Below are 23882 nucleotides of genomic sequence, written 5' to 3'. Positions count from 1 at the left end.
CCAGTGATGACTATGCGGCCCGCGACGTCATCGGCGAGTTACCATTAAATCCTATGGAGCGCGCGACGTTCGATATACAAGGCATGTAATATATATATATATATATATATATATATATATATATATATATATATATATATATATATATATATATATATATATAACAAATGAATAGCAAATACTGTCTGAAGATTGCAGATAACACAAAATCACACTTCGAATTTCATCAGTTGAGCACAACTACCCAACTAGTGTCATGCACTTTGAAAGTACAATTTGCTGAACCAACTGCAATATCTTTTAACGTCCACCCTTAGACATTACTCAGCTGATGGTTGTTAGAAAGTTTGTTCTTCCTTTTAACAACAATTGTGATGTGAGGACAGATTCGATTCTTCGCTTCTTGGAAGTGACCATGTCCATATTATCATCATTTTGGTAATTGGTAGCCTTTGGGAAATAAAGTGCTGTTACCCATATCAGCCAACATGTATCCTTCTTGGCAAAAATGCAGCAGTTTTGAAGATAAAGAGGTGGTAACAGAGAGTAGCTGGTGGAAGAATGCCAGGTACAAGGAGTAGGTATGCAAATACTGAAGTGCTATGTGATAGGATATGAAAATTTGTCAGTATATCACATAAAATTCCTAAATTGTAAAGTTTTTTTATTTTCTTAAATAAATTTTAGGTGATTTAAACATAAAGGCACTTGTGAAAGATTAACAAATGTAGGTTTCATTTATAAAATCGAAGTTTAGAAACGAAGGATTTGTTGACCAGAGAGGGCGCTGAACTACACATTCATCAGTGAAAAAACAGGAAGGCCATTGGATATTTTGTATTGTTTGATTTATCCCTTTCACCTCCATGGTTTGGCCAACATCTATTATCATTGATGGTGATTATGGACTGGGTTACAGGTACTTGGATGTAAACAGGTAAATCTTCTAGTTAGGGACACTGGATAATTTATACACATATACTAGTATATTGCAAATGTTACCCTGTGAGTTCAAACTAACCATTCCCCCCCCCCCTCCTCTAAATGAGAGTGGAAACGCAAAATTCAACATGTTGAATTATGAATTCGAGCCTCTCCACAACACGAGAAACTGCTGAAAGAGGTTATTGAAAGTTTGAACCGTTGGCAAGTTTTTCAACAACAAACATTTCTAAAGGGCTATAGCCATCGGAACTGCACTCAAAGGTCATATGGGACCCATACACCCAATGTAAACACTGTATCCAAGGTACGATGGTGATTGATGAAAGTTAAAACATGTCTGTCATAATCTACATCATATAATTTAAATGTTGCAGCTAGGATGATGAAGTGGGTGCATCTAGATATCGTGCACGAAATACATTGTTTGTAAACAAGAAACTCGCACAGGCGCAGTTCCGACGACGTTTTCCCTTTAAATAACATCTGAACTGTATCGAGTATCATGCATATACATGGTTTCCATGGCCAAGCTATCAGTCTGAGAACGATGGCATATATCATTAACTAAGAGGTAAGTACCCTCATTAATCATGTGCGTATTTATATTTTCTATGAAGTGCCACCTAAATGTAAAATATCTTACATCTCTATGATGATGAAAGTGTTTGAAGATTGGAGAAATGGGTCCAGGGGGATGTCAGCTTTATAAACACCATAACAAAAGACACTTGATAATTGTTTATTTCATTACTTAAATTTACTTTGTTCATTCTATTTTACATTGAAAACATAGATTTTGATTGACAATGAAGAACATGAAATCACCATTGATACTGGATTATCAAACAGATCAAAAGCAGATTACACGACTGATCACAGCGTACATTACGCAACACGACATGGTGACATTTTACAATAGTAATAGAAATATATACATCTCTGTGCATATTCACAATCACATGTAAATATATAAGATAAAAAACAAAACATTAAGGCAGTTCATAAATGTTTAAGTAGCTACAGCAATATGGATTTACCTTCCAACCCTCTATGTAAAGTGTTGTGATCAAGTTTGAAAAGGTAAGAGGATTATTCTATTTGAATATAGGGGATAAGGCACCACTTCATACAATGGATGGAATGTTGGTTAAAGAGAAAACACAAAGAAAAGCTCTTGTTATTCTCTATTCTCTGAAACTGTGAAAAAAATGTGGACATCAGTGAATAAACACAACATTTAAATGTTAAGATATCAGAGACTGCATAAAAAATTTGACTATATTTCTGGGAAAAATAATGTGAGGTCCTTATATACGGATGCATGTCTGCATTCATGTCTTGTCATATTAAATCATAATGCAAAACAAAAAAACTTCTAATTTTGATCTCTGGTGGCGCTCTTTCATATTCTAGAAGTATTTTCCAATGAGATACAAAAGTCAGCAATGAAGAGGGACTATTTTCTAACATACTTATTCCTTGTGTGAGACTGATGGATTTCTGACAGGCTTGCATGATAAACGATTATCCTTTCTAACATATGGAAGCAACTCTAAATACTGTCAAATATGTACTTGTGGACACTTCAAAGGAATGGCTGATGGAACACATGAACAACACTTTCCGATCTTTTTGTTCACTTCCCTCTCTGCAGACAAATCCTACTTTGCCAACGTCAGAAAAAAACTAAGGTGGTGAAAGAAGTCTACAGAAAGATTTGTATGTTTCTATTCTTGCTTAAAAGAAAACAATGGTTGCTGGTTAACAAAAGATCTCAATAGTGTTGCTTTTGAGCTTGAGCTGAGTGGCCCCTCATTATTGCTGTTCATAATATACTAGGAACCACTTTTGGAGGCTCATAAATCTAGAAACAGGCAAAGTATTGACACTTATATAAACATTTTGAAATCATAGAAAAGAATTGCTTTGCAGCAATACCATCCTCTGATGAGCTGGTTGTGCACTTTGTCCCTTGGAAGTGCTGGCTGTGCATTGCCATCCATGAAGACTGAACATCAGTTGTTAATGGACTGTCAACCAGATTCTTTGAGTTAAACGTTCTCGTCTGTTGTCTTAGTCCCACGCAGATCTCGGTCTAGGATGAGCCTGTTTATGGAAACATGAATAATGAAACGCATTCAATGGAACTGCTGTTCCTAGAAGAATCTGAGTGCTACATGGGGAGTAAGCATTATGTCAGAACATGAGTGACCTTGATCATTCACTGAAAATTATAAATATTCTAAACCTCAGGTACAACAGCAATAACATCGAGGATCAATTCATGACAACAGTCTATGCTTATTAGTCATTAGCACAAACTGTGTCTTTGGTTATACTGAAACGTTGGTCAACTATTAAATGGGGTCAAAGGTAATGACATATATTAACCTTGGGTTCATAATCTCTGATGGACATTCTTGATGCTTCCTCTCTGAGCATTTCTTCATACTGTCTCTCAGCCATCCTTTCAGCTTCTAATTCCTCTTCCAGCCTTCTCCTTGCATCCATTTCCCTCTCCCTGCGTTCCGTGACCTGACCGCTAATCTCTTCCCGGAACTGCTGCTTCCTCTTCTCTTCCTCTTCCTGTTCTCGCCTCGTAAGTTGCTGGCCGATTTCCAACTCTCGCAGGAGTTCCTCGCGTCTCTCCAGGGACTCCTCCTGCTGTTTGCGGACGTCTTCCATTTTGTCTTGTATCTGCTGCTGTCTGCCTTGTAATACCTGTAATCATATAAAATTAAAGGCATCTCACTTTATAAAATACAGATCATTCAAAAGCTTCTGCATATATGTATGCATTTGTTATTGCTTTACTAAAATCTGATAGCATATCGATTCTTTGGCTGTCTGAACAATGTGCTACCCAAAGTAAAACTCCTGCAACAATTTCACATTCACACCAGCACATCTGCATTGTTTGTGTGAACAGAGTATAACTCACTGTATGTAGTAAACATTTCTTAAGTCTGGTATCAAGTGAAAAATTATTTGTACACCATGAGTAAGATCTATCAGTGAGAATTTCCACAACTTGGCTTGGAAACTCATCACAAGAGGGCACTCTCCTGCAGTCTGAACGCCGTGGAACTGAAACAACAACATCAGCTCCATGGTTAAATCACAGTACACTTTAATTTTGGCTCAATTGTCGTTCTCATAACAGATTTTGAATGCTAGTAGTGGTATAACATTTTTGTTACATTATCTAGTTTGGCTTTCTTGTATTTTTTTTTTGTTTATTTACAACTATGTTAGCCTGATTTTTCATTCATAAATTAAGATAAAGCTTTATTTAAGGTAACCCATGGAATATTAGCATTGTGTACATCTCTCAGTTTCTGTAATTCCATGACTGTAAACAATGATGAAGTGTCACTGACCTCTGCCATCAGTCTCTCTCTGGCAGTTTTCTCTCTCTGCCAATCTGCTTCCCTCTTCTGCCATTCCCTGGCTGCCTCATCTCTGTCAACAAAAATGGAAAATAATCTAAGCTCAGAGCGATCTCGTCAGACTCACTCATCTCACTCATCTCTTCAGACTCATTCAAAAACATTTTTTTGGTGCTTTCAGCGTTTTTATTCAAGAACAAATGATTTGCGTGTCGTTGATTAGCAACTGTATTTACATAATCCTCATATGTGAGACTGCAGCAATGTACCTGAGATTGGCACAGTGTACCCACCATCACAGGACATTTCTGAACTCTTTGAGTTGATTCAGAAATATCTGGAAAATCTTAATTAGCTTTATACCAGTGCATGCAACATATAAAATCTCCTTGAGTCACTGAGAACTTTCCTGTGTCAGTGTGTGCATCAATTTCACTTTAGGTACAACATGCCTCGGGGACAGATTTTCTGACTCTCAAATTCTCACAATTTTTTGCTGATCTACCACTTTTGGGGGCTCATTTTAAAACTCTTGGAGAAAATGAACTTGCATCATCTTAGTTTTTTGAAAATCTTATATTTAATTTTTTCCCCATAGAGTTTAACACAGGAATGGCAGCCATTTTGAATTTCAATATCGCAAAATGTCGGGTGATTTGTTTCGCTAGTTCCAAACTTTGCACGATGACCCCTGATTTTATTGTTGATTTGGTAAGGGAGTGGTTGAAAGTTTCATTGAGGAAAGTTTCAGCAAATGTTTAAGTCTTTCACTTTCAAAGCGCATACTACGGTACCTTAAGGGTATGCTGTACTGCAAGAACCAGGAAAATTTTGCCCACTATAGAGTTTACAACTCAAACAAAAACAGGTGAAATCTCTAATTTAAATGGACCATTGTACGAACCAGTCATATGAATAAACGTATATAAAATTAGGTGTATTCCTGTTCAAGAGTTTATACAAATATTTTGCCTGTACCACTATAACATTATGGCTTCTGTATCCGTTTTCAATAAAACACTGCACATATCAGAGTACAATGTTTATTTTGGACTGGGCCTCCTAACCAAAATCCACAAAGTATAACTATTCATCATAGACATAACATCACCAGCAACTTTCAATTCATTTTTTTCTTTACAGTAAGTGTATCACACACACTTTTCCAGTATTTCAAAATAAAGAGAGCATCTACATACCTGTATAACATATCTAGCTCTGCCTCTCTGGCTTTTTCTAGTTTCAGTTGCTCTTCAATAACTTGCTTCATCCATGCAGCATCTGCCTTGGCTTTCTCTCTCCTTGCTGTCTGGATTTCAATGTCCTCTGCTTCTTTCTCTGCCAGTGCAGCGAGGATCTTTCTGTCAAGTTCCTGCGATGGAAAGTTAAAATTTGCAATTTCGAGGAAAATTTTGATTTCAGATGTTAAATACTTGCAACAGTTCCCTTCACTACCATGTATGATTAACATATCATGCAGCAATTACTGTATTTATGGTCTTAAGGTAGAATGCACCTCAGGGACAGATATTCAGACTCTTAAACTTTCATAGTACTCTTGTGGACTACAAGAAGTGAGGGCTCATTTCGAAGCTCAAGCAGTCAACAAAGTTTTCACTGGCTTGTTTGTGTCAAAATCAAACGTTTTATTTTTCCCCATCAAGTTAACACAGTGATGGTGGCCATTTCAAATTTCAAGAGTTGGGAAAAGTTGGGTAATCTGCAATAATGGGTAATGATAGAGAAACTATAACCAAATCTTGCACGATGAATCTTAATCTTGGAAAGGAATGGCAAACAGGCTCGTCATGAAAAGTTTCAGCAAAAGTTTGTTTCAATTTGAGGTACATACTGGCCTAAAAATCACGCCGAGATACTTTTCAAGGTAAGTTTACTAATCAGAACAAACTCATGAATAGAGCCAACAACCAGCAATAATGAATAATATGAAACATTGAATATGTAACCCGAAATAAATTAAGAAACTTTAACAAGTATCAGACTGAAAATATGCACTGCATATTTGTGCACTATAAAATTGGTAGTTGGGAAACTTGTCAATATGTGCAAGAACGAAACCACAATTACGGAAAGTTTCGCTGAATCTTTTTGCATTCAGGATTTCATTTCATCAGTTTTGATGAAGAGGCTAGACCACACTCCATAGGAATGGAAGAAGTGGCTATGCTGGAGGCTAGAAATTCAAACTATCTAATAATTGTATAACAGCACAATAGCTGAGCCAAAAGCTCTGCTTCTTACCAGAGCTTCCTGTACTTGTTGTGACTTTCGTCTGAGTTGGGCTTTGTACTGCCTGGTCAGTAATCTGCCTAACTCACTCCTCTTTCTTCTCTCTTCCAACTCTTTCCTCTGTGATTCAAGTTCCTCTAACTCCCATTGCTCTTTCAGCAGGTCAGCTTCCTTTGCTTTCAGCTGCTCTGCCTGTCAAGTTGAAAAATACACAGTAAAATCACTAAATTACACATAGGAGAGGCACATTGGCAGTGAATTTGATTGTTCTCAGATTTTGGCAAGTTGCAAAAGTTTTTATAAACTGTCTTAAAACTTCCTCTTCATTTCGGACAAACGAACAAAATTTAAATCACAGAGACCACTCATCTTATGGCCCAATAGAAGAAATTAAAATGTCCATACACTTTTTAGGTTATTTTTTGAAAAATGTCCAAATTGTTTTTCATGTCAGCAGAAACACTACACAGGCTTTTAGTCCTATGTAAAAGTTTTCCTAGCAATTGAACTGTAATCGGCTACAAATGTTTTTACAGACAGCTATCACAGTTTCAAGCTTTTGAGTGTGAAAAGGAGGTTTATTGCTCAGTAACATTAACGGAAAAGGTAATAGGCATTGTCACTCTTAGTTATAAGTTCCTTAGGTTGAAAGTTTTAGGTAAAAAGTTTCTGTTTAACAAGCCGTGAGTCCCATGTTTATATCAGTAAACATGCTTTTCTCTTGTTGCAACATACCAAGATTTATGCATTACATGACATCACACTACATCACTGTTACCATACAATTTTCACTATCTGGGATGGAAACATATTACCGGTACGTAACAAGTACATTAACCCAATGATTTTTGAATTAGGTTAAGACTTTTGAAAACTTCATCACACACACAGAATTTCAAAAATACAGTCTCCATAACTGGGAAGTGAATACCATTAAACCCTTTGACCACCATGGTTTGGCCAAAACCCACTGTTATCAATGGTGACTGAGGACCTTTGTTTTACAGAGAACTTGAAATTATGAAAATGTTTTATATTTACCTCAGCTTCTCTTTCTTTTAATTCCATCATTTGATCTTTCAGCATCCTGGCTAACTCTTTCTCTTCGTCAAGTTTTGCCTCTTGGACTTGTCTATCCCTGGCCAAAGCCGCAAGTCTCTCCCTCTCCAACTCCTCGTCAAATTTCCTCTTCTCTTCCCTGGCAGTTGCCAGTCTTTCTTCCATCTCCTCCACCTGTTCTCCCCACTTGTTAATCACAAACTTCTCATGTTGCTCTGATTCAAGCTGGTGATAAAGACATTATCAAGTTAAGGAGTAATTTTTAATGCCAGTACACTGCTAAAAATGTGCTTTAAAATTAAAGGTCTGTACAATAAAAGCTAGTCATTTGACTGTTTTGCAAGTCAAGGATTGCATATGAACACATATCAGCGGGCAAAAAATATGCCACATCATTATGTACAGGCCACTGAACGTTTTTGCCTAATACGTGTTATTTACGGGGGTCTGTTTTCTAGAATACGAATTACACAATTACAATCTGTTTTGTCTGCAAAATGGAAAATCATGTAAGAAGTAACTCTCTATCTACATGTACTTCTTTTCTTTTTTGTAAGAGGTGGGTCAAATGACGATAACGACAAAGTAGCCTTGAGTCTTAATCAAACATACCTTTCTCAAATCAGGATTGTTTCTTTTCCAGTGATCATACAGCCTTTGATCAGCTATCTGCAAAGGAAAAAGTCAGCTACTGTACTACTTCATGTGATATTATCTCTCTTTTAAATGGTACAGATCATTTAAACTCAACTTGGTTATGTTTGGCATGTTCAGTTAATGTTTTCTGTGAAATTTACATTATAGCTTGCACGTTACATTGTTGGATGACAGGGCTCGAAATTAACTTTTTTCCCTGGTAGTCCCATTGGGCTACCATTTTCTGAAGTTGGTAGCCCAGTGACAATGTCTGGTAGCCCATGCATGAATGAAGAATTTTTTTTGGTAAAGGATATCTAGACAATGAAAGATTTATTTTTCATGATTCTATCCAGGAAGTGAATTTTCTAGTCATTTGACATCAATACCCGCAGATCATAGCTTTAGGAGAACGGTATAGCTTGTGTAGTGGACAACGGTGACGCCTCATAGTTAGACGACCTATTCACTCATACGCAGAGCTTATATGCAAATTTTGATGTTCGCCATGACAACTACTTTCACTCAACACATGTAAACATAACATGGCTAAAATAGATTGGCTATGAATTTCAGGATGACAACTTGGTAGAGTCATGTTCCTAATACTTTCGTGGCAATTTTGGCTATATTTCTCCACCATAGTACACTATCATGGGATGATCTCTTACACTTCGGAAAGCGTAATTTGTGGATGGCCTGACAGCTTTTTCTTTGCAGTTTGAATAATTTTGTGTTTAATTGTGATTTATACATTGTGATTAAATAACTATGAAAATAAATTTTCTTTGGCCATCATTTCTTGAGCCTGTCATCAAAGTACATCAGTTAACACAATGACATTTTATTGAAAGTTTGTCTTAACAAATTCGACTGCATGTCGCCTTTTAATTTTCATTACTGGGTTGACTGTATGAGCGTCAGTCATCTCACAGCGACCAACATCATGTCGCTCACTAAGTAATTTCATGTCCCAGGCTTTGTAATCCATGTGGGCTACCATTTCCTGGGTTTTGGTAGCCCCAGGGAAAAGTTGGTAGTCTGTGGACGCGGGACTACCGCTATTTTCGAGCCCTGGATGAGGAAGAATGTCACAGGATTTGAACAAGTGGATGCGAAATGACAAAATCTGATCCAGCTAAATGTGACACAGGATTTGTAATCTCACACTTTCAGAATAAACACAGCAGAGATAGAATATTTGACCCATGTTGTATATAAGAATGATGTTTGTATAGCAAGCCATAAAAACAGTATGTATCACACCTGCTTCCTTGCAGTTTCTTTCCTGGCTTTTAACTCTTCACTCTTCTCCCTCATGGAATCTAATCTCTCATAGTTATCCACGGACAGTCCCCTTAGCTCTGCCTCATACTGACTTTTTTCTTTCCGCAAAAGTTCTTGCAACTTTAATCTTCTCTTTGTCAGTTCTCCTTGTCTGGTTTCCCTCTCAGTTTGTTTCTTGAATGCATCCATGCTATCAATAAGAAGAAGAGAGTGTATTGAGCAAAATCCACCTTTTCCCAATCAATAGAGCTAAGTTGCTTGATACACAAATCTTTTCTGCAAAATTGGACTTCTAACCCTAATACTGCCAGTCAATATCGCTTCCAATCTCCAAAATCAGTGAAAAGAGGTATTTAGCCAAAACTATACCATATCCTCACCTACTCGGCATGGTGTGCTGTAGAAGGTTTGGGTCATCAAAATCATATTTATAGTATCTAGGTATTCAGGGGCTTTCAAATATTCAAGTTACTGTTAAATTGCAACATATAGGACGCTATGCATCACTGGTCCATCAAACTTGACATGATGGTTACATATGATGGTGACCTATGAACTTGACATAATGACCTTGGCAGGATAAGGATTAAATTGGCTGTACACGTTTCTGCGTTTAGAACTTTGCCTACAAGTCAACATTTGAAAATGTTATGTGCGGTGCATCGTGTTTCGGGAATACATGTCGAAACTTGTCACTTGTCACATTGCTTTTTCAGGTGATGTTTGAATCAAATAAGCTACTGCATGGCGTACACATGAACAAAATGCGCTTATTTGTACCAAAGATTGTTCTTTTTGCACAAACCTGTCCTGGAATGATCCATCTGATGTCCAATCACGCTGTTTTGTCGTATGAATGTTGGATTGCTGAAAGTATCTTGCATTGTTTGACCATTTCTCACGGAAATCGTGGTCCTGATTTCTTCGTGTAACGATGTTTCTTTCCTGAATGTTCTTGTAACGGGTTTGCCAGTAGGATGGTAGGGTTGGAAGTGCCATCTTTAAATTGGATACTGTTCAATGACTTTTCGATAAATAATAGGATAACAAAATTATTTTGAAAATACAGGTGCAAAAAAACCCTCAAACTAAGAGTACGAGGTCTGCAGGCCAAAGTCGAACTCGACGGCTCCTGATCCTGCCACCGAAGGTGAGGTGTTTCGTAAACTGCAAGTTATTCTGACCGCGGTGAAAAAAATCCATGCACAAATAAACTTTCTACACACTAACTCAGATGTTCAATGAGACGATACGTGTAGACAGAAATTGCAATTTCCCCACAACTCGAAGTTCTGGCAAAGTTGCTTTCGCACCCTGGTTGAAGACAAAAACATCAACAACAGACAGCAGCTGATATTGTAGTAGTTGCACACAGTCTCTTTCGTCTCTTCTTCCTCACACCAAACGGATGAGTACCACGAAAGACAAAGAAATTAAACGCTCATCGAAATCTAAATCGTGTCGGCCGTACGGGGGACACGACTTGCCTTGGAGCTGGTTGAACCTGTTCGGTCTTGACAGGACCGAAGTACCTTGACACCTGAATCAAAATATGAAGTCGTTGGTTCAATTTGCGCAGACTCAGAAAAACGTCTCGATCAAAGACAAAAAAAGATAAGATCTTCATAAGGATTTTTATTTCGACTAATTTGATACCTGCTTCTAAAATAATCCTTTAATAATGAAGTTGTGTTGTTTAAAGATATTTAAAATGCATAAATATACACGTACTTCAAACTCTAAAGTCGAAATTCGACAGTCCACCGGGTAGAAAGAGATGCGCATGCGTTTTGGTTTACAGACATGCTGTACTTCCGGTATCTCATTCATACGCAGGGTTTCACATACGGCGCCGGCGGCTCACATGATTTACATTTGTTAGTTTCTGTTTACACAGATGTCCTGACGAGTACGGGGTACATCCGTGTCTCCGCAGCCGTTTAGAGATTAGACGAACGTGTTTGCATCCGTGCACGTTATGACCAGTAGGGCGCAACTCCCCATAAACTTCTAATTTTATTTACACCGATTGTTTTTTATCACAGTCCTCATCCTCCCGAGTTTTAATCAAAACCTCTCAACCAATGTCATTTTTCAAAACCCGAAAACATTACTTCCAGCCCGTTCGGGAAGATGGTAAAGTTGAAACAATACCATTCCTAAAGGCTGCGGCAGACTGCACAATCCCGTTCCTAGGTGAGTTAACTGATTGTACGTCTCCCGGTGATTTCCCTGGCTAGGTAGACGGCTCATTCGTACTTGTGAAGTTGTGTCAAATTAAATGTCGTAGATGTTTTTTATACTCTTGTAACACGATGCTGAAGATATTTTCTGTCGTTTATCAATGTGTCACTGTATTTAATTGCTTCTTTTTCTGTTTTCTCAAATATTGATCTCGAAATGTATACATATAATATTCCTGGTATATCATGGGGACTTTCCATGGCCCAGTTCACGTGTAAGAACAAGATAATCACCGATGTTATGTAAACAGTTCTTTGTAAGAACTGTTATCTGTGTTTGCTTATTCACCAAATTTGATTTGAACCCTCCAAATAAAGAGATTCATGTGTACGCAGTCGCTTTTGTGGCTTTGCATTCTGATCACTTCAGAAGTTATTTTACCTTGAAGTGTCGTCTTTTGTGTAGAAGGCTTTTGTATATCCATCCACAAATGATCAGTACAGATGTACTGGGTCTACAATCTTACAATGTGTATATGGCTTTTCTATTTACTGTCTTCACCTCTTTTCATCTGAACCCGTGCTCACCCCTCCCCATATATATATATATATATATATATATATATATATATATATATATATATATATATATATATATATATATATATATTATATATATTATATATATATATATATTGTAAAATTTAGTTATGACTTCAAATTTTCACAGACATCCTGGGGCCCAAGGCATTCTACGTGGTGAAGACTGATATAAATGGCAATGTTACTGTGAGTTCAAGACATTTTTAAGGCGTATATTTTGTATTAGTTTTTCATTTACTTTTTTAGATGAGATATAAAGTCTGTGTAAATTGCTTGTTTCCTTATGCTCCTTGACTATTATTGCTAATTTAACCTGGTACTGTTGTCTCCTCTACAGTATTTTATACTAGAACATATGGTGGGGAGAATCAGACATGTAAATTTTTACCTTACTTTAAAAATCTTTACTTAAATTACTTTAAAAATCCAGCTACCAGCTTATGTACTATGCCCTTCAAAGAGCAGAACATAGAGCATCTGTAAGGTACTGGATCTGAAAAGTAAAATCAAAACATACTGAACAGTCCCATAATAATTTTCTACAACTATCATTTACAATGATAAGGAAAAATGCATATGTGTAATATTTCATTTCCATGGTTACAAATGGTCTGTCTATGTTTGTTTGTTGTAAGAATGTCCATTCTAATATTTTAAAGGACACTACTGAAATGAGAGGAAAATTATGGTATAGGGTAGACTGAAGGACTGTGTGATTCACAATGTTTGTGTCCAATACAGGTCATGTTTCAGGGAGCTGTTTTTAGCTCCCATAGCCATATGTATATATGCAATGGAAGCTATTCTTATAGGCCTAGGAAATGTCTGTATGTCTGTATGTCTGTATGTCTGTATGTCTGTCCGTCAACATCAAAAACTCCAAAACCGCTGCCATTTCATCTTGATATTTGGTGTGTACATGGATGATGGGCTGTAGATGAGATTTTGTTCAAATGAAGTTGTCATTGCCAAAAATATGCAAATAACTGCCAAAAAAGGCGTTTTTGGTAAAAAATCTCCTTCTTCATAACCGCTGGTCAGACAGCTTTGATATTTGCTATACAGGTCCCTAGGGATAACCCAACTTGGATTTGTTCAAATTTTGATGAAATATGCAAATCTGTATTTTTAAGGAATTTTTTGTCATTTTTGGTCAAAAATTTATTTCATCAAAACCGCTTGTCTGACAGCTTTGATATTTGGTATACAGGTCCCTAGGGATAGCCCAACTTTGATTTGTTCAAATTGTGATGAAATAAGCAAATCTGTATTTTTAAAGGGACATTATTTGTATCTTTTGACTTTTTTTTCATTTTTTCGATGACTGAAATCCCCGGTCAAATCAATGGGAGACCTAAATTGTGACTATGGACGGCTTCAAGGATATGTAAAACCACCTTCTTGCTCTTTACGGCAAGGTTCAATGTTGGTAAGGGCGTCCGCGCGATTTGAACCAACCGCCATGATTGAACCCCTGCACATGACCAATCAATATTACTACGCATACGTCAAACATCAAAGTACAGCTGGTCTATGCTTCAGCACAACGGATATCGAGGAGCACACGCCGCATAAACAAATGCACGTATCGCAAACTACTGTCAAATAGTGAAACTAAGCAGGGCATTTGCTTGTAAGTTTGATTTTAGTATCGATGACACGGACTGTGAAACAAATAAAACCATAGACGCAATTGGGTCAATGGTAAAACTAAAACGATGTCAGATTGCCGTGGTGATAGTGAAACAGGTACAGAGTAATGCATTTCCTGTGCATTTGATCATTAGCAAATCTTCGTCAACTTTTAAGATTTTTAGGGCATTTTCTTGCCATTACGTTGGTTCGTTTTACAAACACGACATGATCACTTGTTGAACCTGGAAACATCGCACTCGGACTGAACACTGCACGGTGCACGGTGTGTAGCATCGGTGACATCGTGACACCGCGCCGGGCGAGTACTGTCATGTCATTGATACTGCTCGCGATTGGAGTCACCTCTCGACACACAAGATCTGTTTGAATGTTGTTATTCTCTGTGCATCGTGTAATTATTTGTATCAGTTGAATCGCATTTTCAACCAAAAGTGAGTACATCGCAATGACAGTTGCCTAGACCCGTTCGCTTACGGCCTCTGTGCCTCCGACCCACTCCCAAAAGTGGGCTTTACGTAGGAAGCGCAGCCACAGTCGCTCGAGAACTATTCAGCGCTGGGACTATTCGCCCCATAGACGGGTGTACAGAAGCGAGAAATAACTTGGGGTATTTCTCGCTTCTGTACACCCGTCTATGGGGCGAATAGTCCCAGCGCTGAATAGTTCTCGAGCGACTGTGGCGCAGCTGAGCACATCGTGTACCTAAAGCCCTGCGTACGGCCTCCACGCCGGATAACGCCGGGAACACACAGACCTGTATGCAGGGCTAATCGTGTACCCAGGCGAGGTGGATGTGCTTGAAAACGAAACTCAATGCAAGTTTGGGATTAAAAATGGGTTGTTTTTGGTGGAGAAACTGCACGCCGCCACCGAGGTGCTGCCAGCAATTTGGCACAGCCCTGCCACGCAGAGTTAGCTTTCACCTAACAATGTACATAATGTACGTGTCAGTCGCCAAAGTACATTGCTCAATTTCGCGATCACCTCGACAATAACGTGACTGTTTACTGAAGTTAAATATCCCTTCATTTTATTCTGTTTTCACTACATATGCATATGGAGGAACAAACGAGATGAAAAAGATCCGCAATTATAGGCCTTGTCGTCGTCAGCTGGTACTGGTAGGCATTTGAAATGCCCATTCTAAAATGTGCTCTGTAGCAGCAAAGAATGGTGTATCTAAGAGCAGGATTGGCCGTCAAGATCTCCATGAAAAACTGACCGTCAAAATGTAACTGAGCAAACGGGCAGATCGTCCATGTAGCCGACACGAACACGAAGTGTCTGATACCGGCTACCGAAAACTATGAAAAATAGTAAAGAATGAGCTACAAAATCACTATCAGTTTTAAGTTGCAGGTAGAATAAGTCTGTGCCTTTGTATAAAATACTATAAAAATAGTAGAAAGTGAGCAACCAGCTGAAAGTTAGTCGAGGAGACCTTAACCGCATACATTTGCATCTCATTGTCGGCTACATGGACTGTGTGCCAGCAGAGGGTATCGGTAATAGGGAATCCCGAAACTGCGATACTGCGCTTTCGACTGTCACTTCGTGTGGTTTATTTTTTTACACGCGGATGCTTACAGCGGCCTAGATAGCAGTTAGCAGTGTGGTCTGATCGCAGGTCAACCTGCCAACTCTGAGGTTAACAGTACCCTCCATTAACCTCAGACCCAAGGTTTTTCTATACGGTGTACGCAAACGGGATGGAAGTTGTCTATGGTCGACCGTTTTTAGACATCTTTCAGTAAGTCGAATAACATTATCAACTGCTTGTTTGCAACAATATGAGGTCAAAAGATACAAATAATGTCCCTTTAAGGAATTTTTTTGTCATTTTTGGTCAAAAATTTATTTCATCAAAACCGCTCGTCTGACAGCTTTGATATTTGGTATACAGGTCCCTAGGGATAGCCCAACTTGGATTTGTGAAAATTGTGATGAAATAAGCAAATCTGTATTTTTAAGGAATTTTTTGTCATTTTTGGTCAAAAATTTATTTCATCAAAACCGCTCGTCTGACAGCTTTGATATTTGGTATACAGGTTCCTACAGATAAACTAAATATGATATACAGAATATATGATGAAATCTGCAATTTTGTATTTTTGATGCAATTTTTGCCATTTTTGGTCAAAAAATGTGTTTCTCAAAAACTACTTGTCTGATGCCTTTGATATTTGGTATACAGGTTCCTGGGGGTTCTCTTAGTGTGATATAGTGAAATTTGATGAAATCTTCAATTTTTAGCTCCGCTGTCAGCGACGCGGAGCTTATCAAATAGGTTGATTTTCCGTCGTCGTCGTCGTCGTCCGTCATCGTCCGTCGTCCGTCGTCGTCCGTCGTCGTCCGTCAACAATTGCCTTCTCCTCTGAAACCGCAAGTCCAATTGCTTTGAAATTTTATATGCAGTCACTTGGGGTGACCTCACTTAAGTTTGTTCAAATCGTGGTGAAATTTGCATATTTGTATTTTTGGGGCATTTTTTGGTGTTTTTGGTAAAAAATCTTCTTCTCTGAAACCGCTTGTCTGATTGCCTTGAAATTTGATATGCAGTTTATTTAGGGTGACTTCAGACAGATATGTTCAAATTGTGGTGAAATTTGCATATTTGTATTTTTAAGGCAATTTTTGTCATTTTTGGTAAAAAAATCTTTGAAAATCTCATCCTTCAAAACTACCGGTCAGATAGCTTTGATATTTGGAACATATGTCCCTAGGGATGATCTATTTCAGATTTTTTCAAATTGTGCAGAAATATGCAAATTTGCATTTTTAAGGCAATTTTTGCGATTTTTGGTCAAAAAATGTATTTCTCAAAAAGTACTGGTCTGATAGTTTTGAAATTTGGCATACAGGTTTCTATAGATGAACTAAGTAATATATATTGAATTTCTCATGAAATCTATAATTTTGTATTTTTGGGGCAATTTTTGCCATTTTTGGTCAAAAAATGTGTATTTCCAAAAGTACTCATCTGATAGCTTTGAAACTTAGTATACAGGTTCCTACAGATGAACTACATTATATTTATTGAAATTATGATGAAATCTGCAATTTTGTATTTTTGGGGCAATTTTTGCCATTTTTGGTGAAAAAATGTGTTTCTCAAAAAGTACTGGTCTGACAGCTTTGAAATTTGGTATACAGGTTTCTACAGATGACCTAAGTAATATATATTGAATTTCTGATTAAATCTGTAATTTTGTATTTTTGGGGCAATTTTTGCCAATTTTGGTCAAAAAATGTGTATTTCCAAAACTACTCATCTGATAGCTTTGAAATTCGGTATAGAGGTTTCTATAGATGAACTAAATAATATTTATTGAAATTATGATGAAATCTGCAATTTTGAATTTTTGGGTTAATTTTTTTCCATTTTTGGTTAAAAAATGTGTTTCTCAAAAAGTACTTTTCAACAGCTTTGAAATTTGGTATACAGGTTTCTATAGATGAACTAAATTTGATCTTTTGAAATTATGATGAAATCTGCAAATTTTATTTTTTGGGGCAATTGTTGCCATTTTTGGTCAGAAAATTTTATTCTCCAAAAAAGTACTCATCAGATAGCTTTGGTTGACATATTCTTAGGGATGATCCAATGTGATATATTCAAAGTACAATGAAATCTTCTATTGTGTATCTTTGCAGCTATTTTAGCCACTTTTTTCTGGCCACTGCATTGAGCTATCAAAGATTTCCACCTTCTTCATCAACATGTGTCAAAAATAGTTATTCTCTACATAAACACAGCGGAGCTATATCGGCCGCTAGGTCGCTTGTTGTATTTTTGGGTCAGTTTTTGCCGTTTTTGGTCAAAATATTTGTTTCTCAAAAGTTACTCATGTGATAGCTTTGATATTTGGTATACATTTTTATACATTATTATGATGAAATCATCAATTTTGTATTTTTGCAGCTAATTTTGCCATTTTAGGTCAGGCCATCCTGAAATGAGCTATCAAAGATCTCAACCTTCTTCATCAATACATATGTCACAAAACGTTGCTCTCTTCATAACACAGCAGAGCTCTGTCGACAATTGTGTCGTTTGTTAGCTCCCATAGCCATATGTATATATGTTTACAAGTTTACATTTTATTGAAAATCTCAATAGCCACTGAGCAGATTAGATGAAAAATTAGCATGTAAGTACTTTGGGCTGACCTGAAATGATTGTGCACATCTTGGGTCAGTATCTTGGACTTGCTATTTTTCATGAATTTTTTTGTAATTTTCTCCCATTTTTGGTCAAAAAAATCTTCTTCTCTGAAACCACAAGTCTGATTGATTTGAAACTTGGTATGGAAGTGCATAGGAGTGACCTTTCTCAAATCTGGGCAAATCGTGGTGAAATTTGCATATTTGCATTTATTGGCTATTTTTTTCATTTTTGATCAAAAATTTTTTTTAACTCTGAAACCACACGTCCGATTGAGTTGAAATTTAGTGTAGAGGTTTTTACGGGTGACGTCAGTAAGATTTGATCAAATTCTGGTGAAATTTGTATAATTTTATTTATTGGGGGAATTGTTTCTATTTGTGATAAAAAAATCTTTTAGATTGATTTTAGCTTGTTTTGATAACTATATGGGAGCGACCAGTGACATTGTCACTATTTTTAAATACAGCTTGACATATAATGATCTGTGTTTCTTTGTTATGCAATGTAGAAATTGACGAAGAAGTATGAACTTGATCCAGAAAAGTACAGCACTCTTCAAGATATGATTGATGCTGAAATAGAGACAAAAACAACTCAAAATAAAGGGTCAGCAACAGATGCCCTGATCTGGTTGAAACGGTAAGTTCAGAATAGGAACAAATTTTTCCAAGTTGTCACTTTGTTAAGTTGTATTTCTTTGATTCCATTGGTGCAGAAGCTGACAAAGAAATATGAAATGGATCCTGTCAATAATAGTACCTTACAAGGATTGGTTGAAGGAGAAGTTGCCAACAATAGCGCCCTCAAAGGTGGATCTGGAACAGAAACTCTAATTTGGTTGAAACGGTAGGATATGTACTGACAGGAAATCAAAACACAAATATCAACTAAATCACTGGTGTCTCTCCATTCTTGTACTGTACATGTCTACACCCTGTCAGTTTTTCCAGTCCCAGTGTCTAATTCCCTTTCATTCCATACAACCATAGACGATTGAGCTAGAACAACGCCTTCATTTTATGCTGTTGAAATATCAATTCATCGGCTACCTAAACACTGTTGGGAAAGTATCATTTGGTTTTTCTTGTAACCAATATTATAATATACAGTTGTCTTCCCTTAATTCAAGTTCTTAAGATAAGGTTGGATTTAATTAAATGTGAAATAAAAATCAATCATATATGCACTTAAGCATGTGTTAAACATATTTTTATTGCCATTTGCATAACTAATGATTTCATGATATCACAGGTTAATCCAAAATTTGAATGCATTACTTGTGTTGCATTCTTGTACTTTCACTAATATGGTTCTTTTCATCTTGAGCAAGAAAGTTACATATTACTTGTTAATTTTTGATAGTATAAGACTACTATGAACAAGTGATGTCTGAAAAAATTAGGATAATTGTCTACTTTTGATTAGATTTCACCAATTTTCAAAGCAAGGAATGTTTGCATGAGTTCTTACTGTGTGTGCTACTTCGTTACCGTTTCTTTGGCAAGATTACATCAGTGCACTGATGTAAGATACAAAAAAGACAGACAATGGGCAACTGTCTAGATCGCTGAGTGTTAGGACAAGAGAATCAATGCGTGTGTCTTTGTATCGATATGAAGAAGTACAAAAATTTTCCTTGCAACTCTAACTTCATTGCCTGAAGTGCATGTGTCATCTTCTTGAATCCAAAATACAGGATCCTCGCAATGTAATGGAGTTAGCCATGAAATTAAAATATGACTCGGTTGTGCTCCCCTCACATTGCAGACTCCATTTTGTTTCGTTTGCCTTAATTAGCCCTTTCACCCCCAGTTCCCTGTATACATTCCAACTTTACCATAGAAAACAATGGATTTGGGACAAACCATGGTGGTGAAAGGCTTAAAAAAAGTCTAACAATTCTCCAACAGTAGTGTTTACCACAAGCAAAGATGCATGAGAAGTTCTTGCATAGAACTCTTAAAATATCTTCCGACCTGAACCAAGTCTAAATTGGGCCCCAAAAGTCAATTTCTTTCCATCTAGTCATTGCTAGCATCACTTTGAAATGTGAGAGTCGTTTCAATTTTTGTTCTTTGATGTCAAAATAAAATTCTCACCATAGTGTTGCGAAAACAAACAGCAGCAGACACAAAATCTCAAATCAGGAACATTACATGTAACAGACATTGACACTGTGTCTTGAGTTGCCTTTCCTTCATACCAATAAAATGGTGTAAAAGAAGAAAAATTAGATGTCGTAGAGAAACTCTGTGGTAATCTCATTCAAACATGGATAAGGAAAGAAAGGAAAACACAGTAAACTATAATGAAGGCATCACTTTTGCCAATGTCCAGGATGAGTAAGAAATCTCATGTTAATGCGCCTGCAAAGTGAAAGACTTCAACTTTGCTCAAACTTTCCTGAATGAAACCTTCAACCATCTCATACCAAATCAACAATAAAAATCAGGGGGTCACCGTACAAAGTTTGGAACTAGCAAAACAAATTACCATACATTTTGTGATATTTGAAATTCAAAATGGCTGCCGTTTCTGTGTTATGATTTATGGGCGGAAAATTTAATTTTGGATTTTGAAAAACTAAGATGGTGAATTTTTTTCTTTCTTCAAGAGCTTTAAAACGAGCCCTTACAAGTGGTAGATAAGAAAAGAATTGTAGAAATTTGGGAATCTGACTATCTGTCCCAGGGTGCGTTCTACCCTGATGTAGAATCCGCCATGATAACAGATATTTTGATGCTCAAATATTTTCAATATCTTTATGGTCTACCTGTTGTGGGGACTCATATTAAAATTCTTGGAAAAAAGAAAGAAATTCACTGTCTTAGTTTTTCGAAAATTGAAAATTTTATTTTTCCCCATAGAGTTAAGACAGGGATGGCGGCCATTTTAATTTCAAATAAAGGTAAATGTTAACTTTGCACAGTGACCACTGATTTTTACCCTTGAATTGGTAAGAAAATGGTTGAAAGTTTATGGAGGAAAGTTTGGGCAAAAATTTAAGTCTTTCACTTTTGAGGGACAAACTGCCTTAACCCTTTCACTACCATGGTCTGAGCTAAGTCCATAGCTATCAATGGTGAGTGTGGACCTGTCTACTGGGCACTGGTGTGAACAGGTTAATCTCAGTTTCCTGTAAATCTTGAAATAATTGTGTTTGATGGTAAGGTGATCACAAAGGTCAGGAAGTAGTTGCAATTTCTAAAGACCATGTCTTATTTATCCTATACATTGTGTTTTATCCTCAGTGCATTACAATTTATCCGGGGGATGTTTGTGAATCTTCTCAATGGTGTAAACGATGGTGAAAACTTAATACCATGTGCTGCTAAATCATACGAGTCATACCTCAAGCCATATCATGGATGGATGGTACAAAAAGTGTTTGGTGTGAGTACATTTCTGTTTGTTTGTTTGTTTGTTTGTGTGTTTTAGTTTTGCAAAATGACTATGAAATAATAAACAGATTTATCAATAATCATTATTTGGTCAAATACATCTAATAAAGCAGCCACTTTTACACCACACAATGTGTTGGGAACTTTTTGCCACAATCTGATCCAAAAAAGAGCGTTTAGATTTTGCCCAATGAAAGCTTCCAGAAATACACAGTTGTGACAATGATGGGGCCTATACTTTAGCCTGAAATGGTAGGCATCTAATCTTTACTTTATACTGATATATAGCAGCTACATTCTCTGCTTCAAGACATCTGTCTCATGAATATTTTTGGAAGTTCTAGGCTGTGTCCTCAGACTTTATTCCGTAGTCTCCAATACAAATTATGAATGTTTTCTTGTATTGCCTTTCAGCTTGTCACCAAAGCCATGCCATACAGGAGAGACTTACTCAAAGCCATGGGAAATGGACAGGATGAAGAAACAGTCATCAATGATATGAAAGAATTTCTTGTCCTTTTTGGACAAAATCTGGATGCGGTAGTCGAAATGTATCAGAGTAAAAACATAGATAAGGAATTTAAGGTATAATGGGAAAAAGTCAGAAGATGGTCATTCAATAAAATAATTTCATACGATTTTCATTTAAGGTTAAATCCACTTCTGCTAGATAGTGCTTGTTTTGTCACTCTGAATGACTTCTGAGTTTCATGGGCATGAAATAACATATTTATTCTATATCCAGTTACAGTTTGGGTCATAGGTCATTTGAGATGAAAATATTGAATTGCAAAGGACATACTGCACTGTAGTTGTACCTCCAAATCAACTATAGTTTTTTTTTCAAAATGACTTGCTTTTGTTCACTGGTTGGTTTAATGAATAATAAGACATGAGGATGATTTCAGCTTAAAAGTTGTTAGCTGTAATTGAAAATTTCTTCAGTCAAGTTAGTAATCATTTGTGATTATTTCAACTTTATCAAATGTAATGTTAGAAGACCATGCTCCACAGAGCATTTTACCCTGTAGTATTTGTGTCAGCGAAAAAAATGACCTCTCGCTTGGCAAAGCTATTCTGGTCCAGAACTTATAAATGGAGAAGTAAAAAATTTCCTCCACTGTCAGAATTTATATTGTTTTTGTTTTGTTTGGATACTACCGGTGCAGTGAAACCTGTCTAAACAGAATCCTTTCTAAACTGGAAACCTGTCTATACTGAACACCTTTTCTAGTCCCTTCCACATAGAATGCCATGTTTAAGAAACCTCTATAAACCAAACACCTCTGTAAACTGGTTTTCTCAGTCCCTTTGGTGTACGGTTTAGACTGGCTTTACTGTACTTTGTTGTTTTGTTGACAAATCATGGAAGACTTTTAGATCAACAGAGGGCTGAGCTCCCCTCCCTTTTACAATGATGTATGTTACTATGAAGGCCATGTTCACATAATAGTTGCCAAACTGGTTTTCCCATCCACTAACAGAAGAGATTTCTGAGAGATTTAGCTCAGCAAATTAAAAATGTAGAGATATGATCAGACAAAAATAATTGAAATGTTGAAAATGATGAGAGGTTTACCCTTGAATGCTTTCATTTCAATACTTTTGAAGGATTTTATTTTGTAAAGTTCCGTCTTCAATAGTGTTAAAAAAGCTACCCAGCAACTCAAATGCAATCAAATATGCAATAAGCAACATAGAGCTGATTTTAAGTCAGTACAATATATACATTTCAACCTCGTGTCTTGAAATATTTTCTGTACTTCGGATGTTTTGGAAGATGGTACATTTCCCACTTCTTGCATCTTTTGAGGTTTTATCTTGTATAGTCAACTCAGAGCTTTGGTAATCAGCTGTACCAAGTTGAGCCTTAATTTCCTGTGCAATGCAAAATATACTTCTCAGCAAAGATCATCTTGTATTTATTTGTTCATATTCCTACCTCAGGAATGTCTTTAACATTTTTAAAAACATTAATGTTGAGAAAATTGCTGACCAACATCCTGTCAGTCTGAAAAACAATCTAGTGAAAATGCTTGCCCATCATTAATTTACAAATGTCTTTCATTGATAGGATGGAACATTTTGGAAAGCTGATATTTCACATTTTATTCTTGGTTTTAATCATATGTTAAATTATTTCTTTTGGGAATAAAATTAGTCCTTATGTTTCTCTGTGTGTTTGACTAAAGTCTTTGTCTATTATAGTTTTTACATTCAAGTCACAGGAAAAAAAATCGAGTGCATGATCACGCTGGATCAATTAAAATTCACATCAACCTTGAAGATGCCAAGTCTTGACTTT

At 36.7% G+C, this 23882-nt stretch overlaps 2 protein-coding genes across 4 annotated transcripts; one reads left to right on the top strand and one right to left on the bottom strand.

Annotated features, from left to right (window-relative positions):
- Positions 1-1683: 1683 nt before the first annotated feature.
- On the bottom strand, positions 1684-11139 carry LOC139144805 (trichoplein keratin filament-binding protein-like). Of its 2 annotated transcripts, none has more exons than XM_070715589.1 (9): positions 10372-11139; positions 9546-9756; positions 8256-8312; positions 7626-7868; positions 6597-6776; positions 5534-5706; positions 4326-4407; positions 3337-3666; positions 1684-3051 (listed from the first exon to the last, which is right to left on the bottom strand). In XM_070715589.1, the coding sequence occupies exons 1-9, from the start codon at positions 10563-10565 to the stop codon at positions 3019-3021; spliced, it is 1503 nt and encodes a 500-aa protein (XP_070571690.1). In that variant the 5' UTR covers positions 10566-11139; the 3' UTR covers positions 1684-3018. The 2 variants fall into 2 exon arrangements, with proteins under 2 accessions (XP_070571690.1, XP_070571691.1); XM_070715590.1 differs by having other exon boundaries at positions 10880-11017.
- Positions 11140-11419: 280 nt separating this feature from the next.
- LOC139144806 (glycolipid transfer protein-like) lies at positions 11420-23750 on the top strand. Of its 2 annotated transcripts, none has more exons than XM_070715592.1 (5): positions 11420-11762; positions 12480-12538; positions 18892-19022; positions 21428-21569; positions 21992-23750. In XM_070715592.1, the coding sequence occupies exons 1-5, from the start codon at positions 11651-11653 to the stop codon at positions 22166-22168; spliced, it is 621 nt and encodes a 206-aa protein (XP_070571693.1). In that variant the 5' UTR covers positions 11420-11650; the 3' UTR covers positions 22169-23750. The 2 variants fall into 2 exon arrangements, with proteins under 2 accessions (XP_070571693.1, XP_070571692.1); XM_070715591.1 differs by lacking the exon at positions 18892-19022 and adding an exon at positions 18685-18815.
- Positions 23751-23882: the final 132 nt, after the last annotated feature.

Source organism: Ptychodera flava, chromosome 12, assembly GCF_041260155.1.
Source record: "Ptychodera flava strain L36383 chromosome 12, AS_Pfla_20210202, whole genome shotgun sequence".
Taxonomy (NCBI): domain Eukaryota; kingdom Metazoa; phylum Hemichordata; class Enteropneusta; family Ptychoderidae; genus Ptychodera; species Ptychodera flava.
Note: the sequence above shows the minus strand (reverse complement) of the source record. Positions and strands in the feature narration are given on the sequence as shown.

Bases quoted from the DNA above. Each gene is read 5' to 3' on its own strand.
- LOC139144805 (XM_070715589.1), bottom strand. From the start codon at position 10,565: ATGGCACTTCCAACCCTACCATCCTACTGGCAAACCCGTTACAAGAAC. The intron at 8,313-9,545 runs GTGTGATACATA...TTTCCTTTGCAG, and splicing joins AAGAAACTGCAAGGAAGCAG to ATAGCTGATCAAAGGCTGTA. The intron at 7,869-8,255 runs GTATGTTTGATT...CTTTATCACCAG, and splicing joins ACAATCCTGATTTGAGAAAG to CTTGAATCAGAGCAACATGA.
- LOC139144806 (XM_070715592.1), top strand. From the start codon at position 11,651: ATGTCATTTTTCAAAACCCGAAAACATTACTTCCAGCCCGTTCGGGAA. The intron at 12,539-18,891 runs GTGAGTTCAAGA...CCATTGGTGCAG, and splicing joins ATATAAATGGCAATGTTACT to AAGCTGACAAAGAAATATGA. The intron at 21,570-21,991 runs GTGAGTACATTT...ATTGCCTTTCAG, and splicing joins TGGTACAAAAAGTGTTTGGT to CTTGTCACCAAAGCCATGCC.